Below are 16363 nucleotides of genomic sequence, written 5' to 3'. Positions count from 1 at the left end.
GGGTTGTTGGCTCAAAATCTATAGGTTTAGGTTTGAATCACATGTGAAACATTGTGGGAAAAGCACCAATATCCTAACTGGAGTCTAGTGAGATTGAGTACCTACTACCTACATATACTCATATTGTTGCATTCTAGAGTACAAAATCTTGATATGAGTGATTTTCAAGTGATTTTCAAATGTTAACTTTTCACGTGCAAAAAAGTTTGAAATTTGCGTGTGAAACAATCTGCTTCAAAAAAGATGAAATGAAGCTTCTAGAATGGAGAAAAGCCTCAAAATTGTTACACTTTACAATATAAAACCTCATATGAGTAATTTCTCCATGTATTTCTGTCAAATTTAGGTGATTTTGAAATGTTCAAAATATGCAAGGGATCTAAAAATCATGGTTTTTTCAAACCAAAAATTCAGGTAACAGATGGGAGATTATATCATAGGTTCAAATTTTTCTGCCATAGAATTCCTTGCTGCAAAATTTTTTGACATATTTCAGGAATTTTTTCACGCGCACACAAATTCTCCACGCGCAGAAAACCTGTTCCCATAAAAGGCATTGTTTTTAAACTGAAATTATGTGTATGTGGCTCTAAATGGCAAACAAAATATGTCTTGTGATAGCAAAACCTGTATTACTTTTTCTCGGGACTTAATCTTTTTTTGAAAATGAAAAAAAAATGGACAGGCTAATCCGAGAAGCAGCAAATAAAAGTGGTGTGGCCTTTCATCATAATACATACAGTACTAATTATAAGAATTGCCTACCTTTGGCACATTGCAGGCACTTGAACTTGTGGCCCCGCTGGTAGACGGCTGCGGCCCACCACTACCCCCGGCTTCAGTAAAGTGTCCCTGGGAGGCCAGAATAGTGGTGGCTATGATCGGGGCGGCCTGGCTGATCACAGCGTCCACTCTCCGCTGCTGCTTCCTGTCTGTCGAACTGCCGGAGGATGACCGTTGTTGCCGTTTGTACTTGCGCGGCACCTTGGGCCGGCGGCGTCTGTTTCTACGCCGCTTCTCCTTAGGCATGGTGGGTTAACCTGCACATTAGGACAAGAAAAAGGGAAGATTTAAAAATTTCTTTGGTAAAAGGTTTTTAAAAGAGTAAACTGGATTGTATCAATGTATAACTTATCAAACATAATTTTGTGTTATTTACTGACAACTACCATTATAGTCACCATGACATGGCAAATCTCACCTTTAATTTTAAACATGCAAGAGATACTATACATTATGAAAAACAAGAGAACCCACATCTCTATTCAACCCGGGTTTGTAAATTTTTTGTTACCTTTAAATCAAATATGATACAGGTTATGCAATTGCATGTCAAAGGTAAAGGCCTGGAAAAAGAAAACCCGCCTGGACGTTGTTATGCAAATTGAAACAATGGTCGAGACAAGGACTGTTCTCATTTCTGGTGCTCTACCTTTGACATACTGTAAATGCATTTAAGTTCGCGGGGATTTAATTTTGCGGTAGCGGGGAAAAGGGATTTTTCGCTGTGGTTTTAAGTTCGCTACAATAGACTGCAATCTAATACTACAAGTATAATAGAAAAATGTTCGCGGTGGTTTTAAGTTCGTGGTCACCGCAAAAACTGCGAACATTAATCCACCGCGAACATTTCTGCATTTACAGTATTACCTAGAATTCATGTTGCCACACACGTGTTCTGATCTCTGTGAAAGGGCTTATTTGATTTGTGCGGGAGTGAAGGAGAGTGGCATTTTAGTAGTAGCCAGCCTCTCGGAAAATGCTAAAATAAGTATGACTGGCTTTGTTAGCCTGATTAAATCTCGCTTATAGCAGCCCACCAAACATCCGCCGCCAGTTAGAGCCCTGGACAGCGGAGTTTGTGTTACACAGACTATGGCTTTGTATACGTTTGACCTAAGAGTATATAGGCTATATACAAATTGTTAGGTGTTACACGTCATATATAGACATAATGCTGTAAACGTAAATCATATCAATTGTTTCTAGCATGACTTAAGCAAAGTTTTAATCAACTGCAAGTTATTTTGAAAGGACGATTTGGCATGTCATAAAAGTACTGTAGGTATCAAGAACTCGAAAATTATAACGTTACAAAACCCCCCTCCCCCGCAAAAAAAAGCGAAATAATTTCTACGAAAATAAAGCTTATTTTTTCACAGCTTCTAACAAACCTGGCCCCCATTAATCCTGGACTCTTATACTCCTAAATAACATTAGTAACTTACGTTTAGTTGTCTAACTTGTCGTTAGAAGGAACTAAAATCGACATCGCCTCAGAATTTCCGTGTGGACCACATTCTGTCCCATCCAGAGGTCAGGGGTTGAGGGCGGACGTATACAGTAATTCGTCCAACTTTCTGCCCCTTATCTTGCAACCAACACTCACACGACACAAACCAAACTTGCAAACAATTGAAAATATATCTATTTATGATATTTAATCAGATTTATTGGTCTTTGTTCTTCTATCTACTTGTATGTGTGATTTTAATTGTTGGATTATTTTCTTGCCCCTTCACGAAATAACCCTCCGCGTTTGCCTCAGGTACCTGTGCAGACTTGTTCCCTATCACGTAACGCTAAAATGTCAACTGTCAAGTTTTCATTTTTAGCCTTCATTTTAGCGCGTTAAAGGCTAGTTTAAGGATTTTATAGGATAAAGTATATCACCAGGCACTGAAAAGTTACCATCCAAAATGTTGATATTGCAATACAGTTATAAACGTTGCTCGTTGTTACTTTCACTATCTTGACAGACAATCTAACATATTTCGACAATCAGGAAGAATCAGGATAAAGGTCATAGGGGAAAGGTCTTCCTGAGAAAAGATTGCGCGGTTACATTTTCACCGGAAAAAAGTCGAGAAAATCTATTGTTTATGCTTTATGGACGTTCGTTTTCGATGATTATTTTGTTTGGGCCGTAAAGTAAGAATTATTTTCTCTTGGAATGGCTGGTAACTTTTGGCAGAGCTCGCACTGGTAAGCTGCAAATGTTTTCTTTCATTGTAAAGGGGGGGGGGGGGGGCCCGGGGGGGCATAATTTTTGGACTAAGCTTAAGCTCCATTGCTTTGCATTGTTGTTATCGTGGTAAATCATCGGAGAAAATCATATGAGAATTCTAGGAACACTTTTTATTTTATTTTTATTAAGCCAGTGGTCACTAACTAAGGAGGATGGTACTCAGGTTAACATGTTTTAAGGTGATCGCAGAAAGGAAGAAAATGGATCTACTAGCGGCTTTCCACGGTACTGCAGCAGGAATTTCCTTTGATATATATATATATATATATATATATATATATATATATGTATCATTTTCTGGACATGCTATGGCCATGATTTGTGATCTGTAGAGAGCTATGGTGCTAAGAAGTGACATAAGTTTGGGCCCTCTAGTAGCTTTCTTTGGAACTGCAGGGACATTCCAGTTGCTGACTTTAAAACAGGATACATCTAGGTGGGAAGAATGAATTTTCATTTGTTGTTATTTTGCAGTCAACAGTGGATCCTGGATAAACAAGATCTCCTTCGTGACCGGCAAGACGACCTGACCAACTTTCCTGATGATGAATACCAGAAAGTACACATCTTCTACTGCGGGGGTAAGACTTACACCTATTATCATATAGCCAGACAATGTTGACCAATCAGAAGGCTCCATTTTCCCCACAGAATAGGATCTGACAATGCTGAAAACAAGATCCACCAAAATGGCACAGCAATTCAAAGACAAACGAAATGTAGGAATACTGATAGATCACAAACAGTGAGGAAGTGTTGGTGAGATTTTAGTGCCCAGCCACACAGGAAAGGAGGTTTGGAAGACAAAGGGAGCAACAAGCTGGCCCGGCCAGCAAGAAAAAGGCTGGATGAAGGAAAAGTGGAATTCATCTATAAGCTGTGTCATCATGGCTAGATATACATTTGTACATTTGTATGATGATGTCTAATAGTATATGATAATTAGCTTCGCCAAGAAGATTATGTTTTTGCTTGACTTGGGTCTGTATGTAGGTCAACAGAATATAACTCGAGAAATTGTGGATGGAACTTTTTTATTTTTTGCAGGTGTGTAGCGGTTGTTGAAAGGCATGCCTAGTTCGAAAATGGGTTACCTGGCGTTTTCCTACGGTACATTAGCGAGCTTGGTATTTTTTTTGGTGTTTTTTCGGGAAGCATAAGTCAAAATGTAGCTGGGCGATTTCCACGATATTTGGCAGGTGTTTAGCGGTTGTGGAAAGGATTGTCATGTGCAAGAATGGTTTAGCTACCTTTTACCTATGGTGCTGTAGCTGGCTTTGTATGTAAGTGCGTTTGTCTATGCAAGATAACTCGAGATGTTCTTGATGGATGCTAATGATATTTGATTGATAGGTAGGGGACACAGAAAGGAAGGTCAAGTTCGATAATGGGCCTCCTGGCGACTTGTTTTGGTACTGCAAGTGAGCATCAAAGTTTGCGCCTAAATTTTCCAGAAGTGCCAGGTTCATGATTTTTTAATGGTGGATAGCTGTTGGTACTAGGAGCCAATGGTCTAATTTTGGGCCCCCTAGCAGCTTGTTTGGAACTGCAGTGGGTCTTATAGTTTGTAGCTTTTAAGAAGGATAACTGCAGAGGAGATTGATGGATATTTTTTGTTTTTGGTAGCTAGGTACTTTGGTTGATTATCAACATCTATTTGATATAATTACTTAGGGAAAGTTCTGCAATTAACAGAAATAAACAGTGTTTTCTATATACAGATGCATCTCATTTTGACCTATATTTAAGGACACAGCTGTTTGCCAGATGTTTTGCCTGAGAAGCCTTGTGACCTGGACCCCTAACACTGTGAAAATCATCTTGACAAGCATGAAATTCTGATTGACCAGGGATGCTACCACTGAGGTCATCTTTGGTCACAGTCCAATGCCCCCTATCATCAATACTATTCGGCCAGGCTGGAGTCTGGTAGAGACTACATGATTTTAACAAAGCACTATGAAAGTTGCGCTAGAAAGTATCACAACAGTGTACATAATTCCATTGTCACCAGTTGGCCAAGAAGGTTATCTTTGGTAGCATTTATGGGTTTGTGAGGAACACAAGTTCATGCAGTCATTTGCTATTGGGGTAGGTACTATTTAGTAATACATGAAAAAGACCTTAAAGTATTAATAAAGGCATGATTATTTGGCGAAGGGATGTGTTCGATGAACTCTAGTAATGTGAATAGTCTCAGACTGCTTTTTTTGTTGTAAGCCTGTTTATATTTGATGTATGTAACAATATTTTCCAGTGATCCAGGCAGTCGGAGAGCAACTGAAACTTAGACAACAGGTCATTGCCACGGCAACAGTTTACTTTAAAAGATTTTATTCCAAGTGAGTAATCATTCTCAGAATATGTTGATTAGTACATATCCTGATAATAATATTATTGACCCAAGACTTTTTTGGGGTGGGCAGTGGAGTCACATCGCTTTGAGATGAACCTGGACCTAATTATCTGGGAAAATTTGTGAATTGACTATACTCAAAAGAATGGTTTGGTGGATTATCCGACATTTTAAAATCCCATCTTCAAGTAAAGAATACTATTAGCTGCCACTGTTTTAGACCAAGTTTGGCTGCAGCTCTCCTCTACTTCGCTCTTGTTATTTTCTTGGTCCTGCACTAGTAAGCCCCCAGACATGTGAATGCTTGCTGGTATAATCTGTTCATTTTTTAATTTGTCTAAAATCTGGTCCACTGATACATCTCTACTGTTCCAGGTATTCCTTTAGGACAATAGACCCACTACTGATGGGACCTACCTGTGTGTTCCTGGCTTCAAAAGTGGAGGTAATTAAAATATTTATTACTCCCTCTCACTCTCTCCTAGAACAGTGTTCCATACATTGTATTTAAAACGGCAACTTCTGAATTTGGGCTTATTTTACTACAATGTCATGTATATCATCCAAGCCCCTTTCTACTAGATATTAACAATTTATGTGGCCCTTGAATTTACAATTGGAAATGATACACAATGATTAAGTATGATTAAAAAAAAGACAGCAAAATACATAGTTAAAAAAGAATTTGTTCTTGATATATAAGAAATTTGTTAAGCAATCTGTTAAATGGTTGGGTTCTCAGTGGTTGCAGATTCTTGTGGAAAGGGGGTCCAAGGAAGTTGAAATACGGGAGGTTATTTCAACCTCTTTTGGGGTTTTTTGCTTTTATTGTTTTATTGAAGGGGGTGTTAAAATTTTTTTCTATTACACTGTGTATCACTGATTATTCACTCTATGTATTGACTAATTACTGTTATTGAGAAACCATTCTTGTTTTGTATATTTCAGGAGTTTGGAGTCATATCAAATAGTAGACTCATAACAGCATGCCAGACTGTCAGTGAGTATTTTGTTAAAGCATTGTTGGCAACACCTCAGGTGCAGGGCCTTTTAAGCTACTCTTTGCCTACCATTTGTGTAATGGCTGTCTTGACCATCTAATTCTAAATCATGATTACTGGTATCATAGATTGACACTTTCAGCAATGTGTAATACAGATAAGACCAGAACTTCAGTGCTTGACAACTTGATTTTTAGTCTTAAGACTTAAGATTCAATTTTTGTCTTCAGAAATGACAATCTTCCCATTTATCTTCCATTGCAGTAAAGAACAAGTTTTCCTATGCCTTCAACCAGGAATTTCCCTATAGAATAAACCATGTAAGTTTTCCCTTCTGTTTGCGTTAAGATGTGTTTTCAGGTGATTATCTATCCCTGATGTATTTCTGTGAATTATAATCTTGAAAGCTGAAACAGTGTTATTATTGAATTTCTTGTCAATGATTAATCACTTTTTAATGCAGCAACTAATCTTTGATTTGCTGGAGTTATTCGATAGTAATGTACTTTGTTTATTGTGATGTTTTCCTTAAGTGACATTTAGTTTGTATTCAAAGTCTAAACCATGCATAATGAAATGTTTTTCAGGTACTAGAATGTGAATTCTACCTATTAGAAATGATGGTGAGTTAAAGTCTTTTTGCATTTGCCACATATGTATGAGAAAGAGAGCAACCAAGTGAAAGAAAAAGTTTAAAAACAGATGAAAAGATTTGATGAAATTGCAATTACTCAAGCAACTGTATATGATTTTGGAAATGGTCAGACGTTTCTGGTAACATTAGTGTAACTGACAAAAGATGATGGATGTTACCTGAAACATATGACTGTTTCCAAAATCATATCCAGTTGCTTGAGTAACTGCTTTTTGTCGTATCTGCTTACTTGGATGTCTAACCTTCATCGACAGATGAAAAGAGAGAAGGGGAAGAACCAAGTTAGAAGTGGAAGAAAAAGAGTAGTAGAGGAATGCATTGGTTATTTTATCATCTACCTATATGTCTGTACTTCACAATGTCTATTTTATAGATTATGGAAATCTTATTTTGTAAACCAAAGCTTTGACATATTGATTAAGGGTTTGAAAGATTACGTAACGAATTTCAGACATACAGTAAATAACAAATTTTCTTACATTTTGTGTCTTTTGTTGTCTTCTAAGTCGTAATTTTACGCATTATGCAATATCCAAATCATAAAAAATTGACGCAAATATCACAACAGTGCCGCAGTGAAGGAACCCTGCAGTGCTGCACCGGTGCCCCGAGTGCAGTGAGATACCACCTTTTAGTCATGACATAACTTCTAGTGTATTTCTATGTCTCTGTATGTGTCTGTGTGTTCTTGTACCAGTTTATAATACAGCCTTTATATCTTGTGAACAGGACTGCTGCTTGGTTGTGTACCACCCCTACCGACCTCTGACCTCTTATGTACAGGACATGGGGCAGGAGGACACAGTCTTGCCTCTAGCATGGTGGGTACAGAATCATGATGTATGCCTATATAGAGATAATAGGACAATGTAGTCAAACACATTCTAGTTTTTAGTTATAGGGCTTCTTGCAGAGCCCCATCCATGGCCTATACAATATGTATGTACAATGTACATTTTGTACCTCAGGGAGGATCTGCTAAATTGGCCTTTCAGGGCCTTGTTATCCAATCAGAGAATCAAATTACCAAAGGAAAACAGTTGGGCAATTCTCTGATTGCCTGACAATTGGTTAGAGGTCACACCTACAAATGTTGAAAACCTCATCCCTGTAATGTATAGCCAATGAGTTAGCAGAGCCTTCCCAAGGTATATTTTTGGCAAGGCTCTATATTTTTGGCAAGACTTTGCATAGAAGAATAAGTATATTCAACAATTTGAGATGACATGTATTGTCTTGTTTTAGTAGTGGAATGTGAAAAAAAATGCAATGATGTACAGTTACAGTTGCCCTTTTGCTGATACATATACGTACATGGCATCATAGTTTTCATAAGCAAGAATCTTGTTTAACTCTTCTTTCTGGTGTTGTTTCCAGGCGAATAGTTAATGACAGTTATCGGACAGATGTTTGTCTACTGTATCCTCCTTTCATGATTGCACTAGGTAAGCTCTTTCTTTTACTGTTTTAGTTTTGCTGCACTTACTATGATTCTAGCTAGCTGAATAGTAAATTCTTAAATATTTTGTGTTAGCTTGTGGCATGGTCATGGTAAGTATGAAATGTTCTACATTTAATCTTGTTGCACCACTATGTTAAGTTTTGACGTAAAAGTTCATCATGTGACATTTTGTATGTTAAGGTGCCAATGAATAAAATGCTAATTTTTTTGTAATGGGGAATATGTGTTTGTATGACTGAAACATTTCTTTGTCATCTTGGGATATAAATGTCGTGTTCAAATTTGAAGCCCTTTTTCTCTTTAACCAGTACTGTCTACGTTGATATTTGTTTCAAATGTGACACTATGTTAAACCTTCTCTCTATAGCTGCACTGCACATGGCCTGTGTCATCTTACAGAAAGATGCTAAACACTGGTTTGCAGAGTTGTCAGTTGATATGGAAAAGGTGGGTGTCTCTGGGTGTTTTTATGAAATCTTTTTTCATTATGTGATTTGGATCCTTTATGCTGTGATTTTGCTGTATTCAATGAGTGAAGGTGACTTTTTCTGTTGCTTTGTAACAAAGGTGAAGAATTCTGGCTTCATCTCACTAAATTTGGCCCTAAAAATGCAGGAAATAGTGTTCCTAATAGTTTTAAATGCAAAAATTTTCAGGGGAGGATTCCTTCAAACTGATTACATTGCTCACACCTGCGTCGCTTACCACGTGACTTTGCTGCACTAATTATAAGATGCCCCTTTGCTGTGAAAAAATCCTGGTGAGAACACTGTGACGATAACATCTTGTATGTGGGTAGGTCTTGATGCCAGTTGTTTCCACAGATGTTAGAGATCACACGAGTCATCCTGCGGCTGTACGACCTGTGGAAACAGTACGATGAGAGGAAGGAGATCCTCAGTCTGCTCAGTAAGATGCCCAAAGCCAGAATTGCCCAGCCTGGGTGAGTAGTTGTTTAGGTGTAGTGAGTGGGTTTTGAGAAAAACACGTACAGACCGGACAGTGGAAAAACTTGTCCAGTCTTAAAGAGGGTCTGCGTGGGGGTATAAGTTGTAAGCTACAGAAATAACAAATGTGACACAATTGCATAAAAAAAACTTAACAATCGTTAACCATCACTGTTATTTCTGCACATGTCAGATAAAAAAATGTGGTTCTATAGGTTACAAATTTACTATGGTTTGAAAAATGCCCTATATTGGCTTTACTGGACTGGACAGTGTACTCCGCACCATTCCCCTGTCTGAACTGGACAGGGTTTTCCGAAAACCTCAGTGAGTGAAGAAATTAGGACTCTTATGTCTTACATGTTGTACAAGATTTCTTTCAAGCTCTGCTGGAAAGTTAAAACGGGCTAGGTACTGGTTTGAATATACCTTTAAATTGATCCTGCTGCATTCTGTGTTGCACTATGCTTTTATATTTTAAAAAGATACCATGCTCTGCAAAGTAGCAGTTCATGCTGTCAGTTCTTGTTTTAGTATTGCATGCATTGATTTTCACCACAAATGCAAATGAGACACATGATAATAACAAAGTCATGTACATGTAGATATGGTTTTTCTGATGTGACATAGTTTTGTAATTTCCTTGCAGGCAATCATCAGATGGAAAACAAGGCTCACAAGGGGGTTCTCAGAAGTAGTGTTTTGTACATGGGGTTTAGGGGGCCTCTCATCATTGGTAAGGTTGTAATACGATGTCAGACTCTCGTCAGACTAAATGCAGGGTCTACGTCTGCACCACAGTGCTGTTTTATTGTTTTAGTTTGTACTGTATGAAAATGTGTCAAAAGGTACTCTTCTTTGACCACAAGTTTTAATCCTACCTTTTGAACTCATGAAGTCAGTCATTACACTAAGTACAATGTATATTTTTGGAGCCACCATGCTAAAAAAAGCCGAATAGTATATGTTTTGTTCTTTTTTTAAAAGAATTTTGGCATGTAATAGTACAGGGCAATTTTTTGCCATATTTGAAGTTCCAAGTAGTCCCCAGGCATAACTATCATCATTTTGTTTTTTCCAATTCAAAGAAAAAAAAGGTCTTTGTCCAAAGCAACCTAGGAGAAGTACAGTATTGGAATTTAGTCCAAAGCTCAAGGCAAAAACCTTTCAATCAGGGCATGTAGGTGAAATTCCACACAATTTTGCCAGGGAGCACTGTTACAACATGCACACTTTTCTTCTATATATTTTCAGTTGTATGGTAATGCACCATAGAAAGGTTTTCACTATCTATGAAGTTAGGGACGATATATGAATTATTTTGCTGCTAACTAAACCATTCCATTTTCTTTGCAAATGAAGTTTTTATCCATTACCAGTTATGTTGTTACACTCTTGCCCAGTTGTACCTCACCTGATTAATATACTCTGCCAAACGTATGTCAAAAAGTTGTCATATTTTATCAGTCTTGACTTTGAATAAAGCTGGTCTAAAATACTGTTCATGTCTTGTCCTGTTGCAATGGCAGAATTTTCAGGTTAGATGTAATCATAAGAAGGAGTAGGATATAGCCGGACTCTATGGACATCATTAAAGCTATAATGTCTAAAAGAAAACTTTTAGCACAAAGTTTGCATTCAAGTTTTTACAGATAACTTTATTGTTTACATTGAAATCAACACTTCATCATTTTAAAACAGCCTTGAAGACAATTTATTTGTTTCTATGTTTTTGTACACACTGCCATAAATCCAAGTCCAAGTCATTTATCGATGAATAATTAATATAATATAGTCTATCAAAGACAGAATATATAGGCATCTACTTCAGTCATCATTATTCTATTATTTATAATCTATTTTCTATAATCTGTATGATTGTATCGTATTTCTCTCACATTGCCAGCTGTGAGTACATATGTTAGACATACAGCAATAGACCAATCCTGACTGTCCTTTATAATCAGTAGATCCACCAATGAGAGAATGGCTATTAGCAGTTAGTCCAATGAGAGAGTGGCAAGGTTTTTTGGTGGTGGATGGGACTTTTAAGGATTGGTCCATTGGTACATTACCATAGTTATTGTGCTTCAGTTATATCATTGTATGTTGTCTTTGTGACACATGTCCTAACTATGCTAGAATTGTTGCAAGTCTTTTCTGAAAATTGCTCTCTTTTTTTGTCAACAAAGCTTACACCATGTCTACAGTAGTGGAATAGTATCATCATCACATCTTGTCGCTCCATCTCCATATAATCAGCTTATGATCCATTTTTCCCTTTTTTGTGCAGCTTTTGTCTCATAGTCTGTATACACTGACTGACAGTAATGTCTTAAAAATGCGGAAAGAAAAGGCTAAAGATTTGGTAAAACTGTTTCTACATTGGGTTGCATCATTCTCCCTTGCAAAGTCTCACCCGTGACCAATACAATGTAACATCTTGAGGCTCTGCAAAATTGGGCTGAGGTTTCCAATTTCTTGGCTATGGCCTCTAACCTTATTGGCTTAGCTATTAAAGGAAAACTGTCAGGTGATTCTCTGATTGGCTGACATCTGGTCTGAGGCCAACCCCAAAGAAATAAAAAAAAGGAAAAACTCAGCCCAGAGCATCACAAGGTATATTGTACTAGCCATCGGTGATGCTCTGCATAGGAGAATGGGTTGGATAAGATTGTATGTTCAGTTTCCTTGCAGAAAGTTTCTTTGCAGATCAGCTGTAGTATCTGTCTCTGTTTGTGTTCTCCCCGCTGTACGTCAGTAACCGCCTGATGTTGCTGACGGAGGCTCGAGTTAACGTCGTCCCCCTGTGTCCCGGGTCCATACTTTCACAGCAGTGCACAAAAATGTCCTTGCAGCACTGTTTCACTCGGTCAGTTAGGCGTGTTCCACTCGTGTAGCTTTCCGCGTCCAGTTGGCAGGACTCTGGGTGGTCAGTGTCGACATCTACCGCTTTACCCTGCAGACAGCACAGCCGCAGTGTCCGCCTGTGTTTTGAGAGCACTACCAACGTGTCGGTGCCAATGTCGTACCAGCTCAGTGGGCTTTGTGAACGTTGTGCCATTGGGCTGGGACTAGCTGTGGGTTCCCTTGATCTCTCAAAGATTGACTGTGTCATGTGTCCTTCAGTAACAGGTCGCAAGGGGGCGGTAGTTGGACCTTCAGCGAGTTGACTGGGATTGTCTACTTCGGTGACAGGTTGAATCATGCCATTTCTGTCAAAGTTAGTGAGGGCTGCCGAACTCTGTTCAGACTGGCTAGAGTCCTCCTCTTCCATCCTTAAAGGCGTTGTTTCTGACTGTAAGACGTTTGTTACTTGGGGTTCCAGTGTCCAAATTCTATCTATGATAGAGCCAATGTCAGTGCTTTGGCTCTGAACATCATCAGTTGTTACGTTTTTGAATAGCGAAGCTGTCTTTAGGGTTTTGTTGTGACGAATACTTGGATAGATCAGTGCTATTAGGTTGGCATTCTGAGCCTGTCTTGCCGAGCAACACTCCGTGTACTTGCCGGAACACTGCAGTTGCCTGTCGGTGGAATTTCTGAGCGGTAGCCGGACATACTCCGTGGCACTCTGCTCACAGTCTGCTTCAGGTGATAGTCCCTCAACGGACCCTTGTCTACAACAGTGTTGCTCTAACTGCAGGTCTTGTACTAGTTGTAGAGTGGACACATCTACATGTGGCAGGTGACTCCCTCCGACATGCTCTCGTAGCTCCTCGCAACATCGCGAGAACTCCGCCAGGCAGGCCGTTGCCGCATCAGCATATTCCTGCTCATCAGCATCCGTTTGATTGGCGTAAGTCTTGCCTTCGTCGACGCAGCTCTTGTCAGAGTCGTAGGCGGTTCTTAGTCCGTTGAGGCAGCAAGCTTGCTGAGTTGATATTTCTTTCCCAACAGCTGTGGATGAACTGGCTCCAGTCGGTGAGTCAGATATCGCTGTTTCAGATGATGCTCGCTGATCAGTGCTATCGTCTGTTGGTTGATCTTCTCGTCCTGCATCGCTACTGTCAATGAGGTAGCCTCCTTCTTTCTGTTTTGCCTTGCAACAGAGGGAAAATTGTTCGACACAGACGGGCTGTAGGTGCGTTAGTTCGGCAATGTTGCGGGATACAAACTTCCTGGACGCCTCGTCACAGTCTGTAGGATGAGGCTTGCTTCCAAAACGACTGCCTGACCGACAGCACGCCTTTGATATCAGCCGCCACTTCAGCGATCGGTCGTCCTCGGTCGTTGTGGCCAAGTCTGTCCGCGACGACGGAGATTCTCTTCGATGTCTCACCAAAATGTTCAGGAGGTTTCTAAAGCGGCGGGATTGTGGTTGTGTCTTCCTCTTCCCTGTGCGATACCCTCCGTTCATGCTTTGAAGCATCTCTCTCATTGGAAAGTCTTGTAGTTGAGAATTCACTGTTACAGTACTGCTTTCTATGTTGTCTTTAGCTTGATACACATGTATGCCTTCCTTTTCAGCACTGTCGTGATTTTGGTTTCGCGAAGAGAGGACTGATTCTGGTCGGGTAGACGAGGATGGAGTCGGTTTCCTTCTCAGAGGTGACTGTAAGGTTGAAGTTTTGCTTTGTTTCGACGGGTTTCTTTGCTTCCATGATGAGCTGCACAGTTGTGCGGTCAGTGGGTCATCGTTTTGATAGAGAAACTGTTTATCATCGACGACAGCCGCCCTGCATGATAAACAACAAATCAAGAGGTTATTAGAATACGTTATTGAGGAAAGCAGCAAAATTCTCTGCAGCAAATGAATTAGAAGAAACGTAGTTCCTCTTTAGCATGATGTACTTATGTTTTATTAGCAGTGTATGCAGTCCCCCCTTCCCGTCAGGGTCATGCCTCCTCGTAATTTAGAGCTCGCAGACCCGTCGTCCGATCGATTTTCGCTACATGTGAAGGGGGTATTACAGAGACTTGAATAAATGTATACCAACCTGATCGTAACACATTCTTCATCCAGAGGGCGCTCGTCAGGTGCCACCCAGGTGAAAAAGACCGTGTTCGTGGTTCGGTTGTCTGTGTTTGTGACCGTGGAGAGCCCGAGACATGTACCGGCACGCAGCCCAGAGACACCCGGGAGGGGTTGAAGTCGTCCCCGGCTGGCCACCACCACAAGCTGGCGGAACTGTGATCCGTACTGTCCCGATAAGGACACTACAAGAGGACGGAAAAGTTAGGCATTGAACTTGATTGAAGTAATCAGACTGCAGCAGTATTGTAATATTACTTGCAAAATTCTTGAGTTTGTCTCTAGTACTAACTTAGAACAGGAACGCAGCTTTTTGTAGTCGGGTTATGTGATCAGAAAAGTTGTAACAATTACCATGCCCCATAGCCTTAGCAGATGATGGACGATACGAGGGGCATTCAATAAGTAATGTCCCTGACCCATTTCCCATAGCAGGAGATTAATGAAACTTGGCACAGGTATTAGTCTTTCTCTTCATAGGAACCACCCAGAGTTTTGCATTTCTCCCATCATTTGATGTAGCTCTGGACACCGTTCTTGTAGGACATCCCAGGTTGGTCCTCCGACAGATGCCTCATCAATGGCAGAAGAGGGACGACCAGGTCTGGGAGCTGTTTCCACAGACTTCCGACCTTGTTTGAATTCAGGATGCCAGCGTTTTACAAGGTCATATGATGGGGCATCATCACCATAAGTGTTTTTCATTTCATCAAAAGTCCCCTTTGGTGTGCGTCCTTTCAAATACAAAAACCGGATCACTGCGCGACACTCAACTTGCTCCATTTCACACCTGCTCCATCTCACACCTGACTCAGTTCAAACACCAGTAAATCAGTAACCACAATTAGTTCAGAGCTGTTTTTTGCAACATAACCCATAGAGATATGACTCATTACACATGCAAAATTTCATTTAGATCAGACAACTGAAAGTGGGTCAGGGGCATCACTTATTGAATGCCCCTCGTAAGTAGATATGCCTAAAACATGCTGTGTTTCTGGCTGCCCGACCGACGTACGACCAAAAATGTAACAAAAACACCACATCTATCAACAAATGTTACGATATTCTACCGGACACGCAGAAGAGAAAGGTCTGTTGCAAAGTCGGTCACTAGGAGGCCAAAAATCCAAGAAGACTGTCAGGTCAAAAATATCGATCTACTAATGTACCAAATGCCATCGCAGTCCATCCAGAGGTTTTTTTAGATACTCCACCGGACATGCATACACACTTAAAAAATCCATGAAGAGTGAAAACTATACATCCATTTTTCATGCAGATTATAATTCAAAGACAATAATTCAACCAATCTACATGTATACAATTTGGCCATATTATTAGTTCTATTATGTACTAAATAATGGGCGTCATATCAGGCGGAATGTATATATTTGTCAACCCGTGTTTCAATTGTTAATATCAACGCCGTTCAGACTTCCATTTATGTGTGACCTCAATGTCAATAAATTCATTGAAAGAATTCAACTCAAGAAGAAAAAAATTCTTAGTTTAACTCACCGTTGTAGCTCCCACCTGCTTGTATCAGACCCAAGTCGTTGTCATGACCACTCACGGTGAGGACGTACTTTACCCGGCTGTCATGGTTTGGGTGCACGGGTTTCTCCAGACCTGCAAGCAGAGTAGGAGTTGAAGTCAGTCCGCGTGTAGTCATAACGTCGCAATTTGAAATATAATAACAAATGCTAAAGCACATTTAGAGACAGCTGAGACTGGAGTGAGAAAAGTTGTGCAAAATAGTAAATACCTTTCCCGAGAGCACAAGATCGGTAACATGGTAGGATTAGAACAACATCAGCATCCGTTTTCCAATGTTATTTTTGCAACTTAAAGCATATATTTACTATTTTTACAGTATGGTTATATTTCGTTTGGAAACGGATGAAAATCGATGCACGCTGATGTCATCCATATACCA

At 39.8% G+C, this 16363-nt stretch overlaps 3 protein-coding genes across 5 annotated transcripts in view; 1 reads left to right on the top strand and 2 right to left on the bottom strand.

The window, feature by feature from the left end:
* Positions 1–2383, bottom strand: part of LOC118406381 (E3 ubiquitin-protein ligase Mdm2-like) — a 15009-nt gene extending 12626 nt beyond the window's left edge. For 2 of the 3 annotated variants that reach the window (XM_035806361.1, XM_035806363.1), the window contains exons 1-2: positions 2229–2383; positions 766–1040 (exon numbers count right to left, since the gene is read on the bottom strand). In XM_035806361.1, coding sequence (XP_035662254.1) covers positions 766–1029 — 264 coding nt within the window. In that variant the 5' untranslated portion in view covers positions 1030–1040; positions 2229–2383. Of the gene's footprint in view, positions 1–765; positions 1041–2224 lie in introns of all 3 variants that reach the window. The other variant, XM_035806362.1, reaches the window with a different exon arrangement.
* A 178-nt stretch (positions 2384–2561) lies between these two features.
* LOC118406383 (cyclin-C-like) lies at positions 2562–10948 on the top strand. The gene is made up of 12 exons (XM_035806366.1): positions 2562–2985; positions 3503–3609; positions 5286–5370; positions 5760–5829; positions 6333–6384; positions 6650–6705; positions 6973–7008; positions 7770–7861; positions 8418–8485; positions 8870–8949; positions 9327–9445; positions 10099–10948. Exons 1-12 carry the CDS (start codon positions 2954–2956, stop codon positions 10145–10147), a joined length of 846 nt encoding a protein of 281 aa, XP_035662259.1. The 5' UTR covers positions 2562–2953; the 3' UTR covers positions 10148–10948.
* On the bottom strand, positions 10433–16099 carry LOC118406517. The gene is made up of 3 exons (XM_035806579.1): positions 15946–16099; positions 14390–14609; positions 10433–14128 (listed from the first exon to the last, which is right to left on the bottom strand). Exons 1-3 carry the CDS (start codon positions 16097–16099, stop codon positions 12163–12165), a joined length of 2340 nt encoding a protein of 779 aa, XP_035662472.1. The 3' UTR covers positions 10433–12162.
* Positions 16100–16363: the final 264 nt, after the last annotated feature.

The sequence above is a fragment of the Branchiostoma floridae genome, chromosome 19 (assembly GCF_000003815.2).
Source record: "Branchiostoma floridae strain S238N-H82 chromosome 19, Bfl_VNyyK, whole genome shotgun sequence".
Taxonomy (NCBI): domain Eukaryota; kingdom Metazoa; phylum Chordata; class Leptocardii; order Amphioxiformes; family Branchiostomatidae; genus Branchiostoma; species Branchiostoma floridae.
Note: the sequence above shows the minus strand (reverse complement) of the source record. Positions and strands in the feature narration are given on the sequence as shown.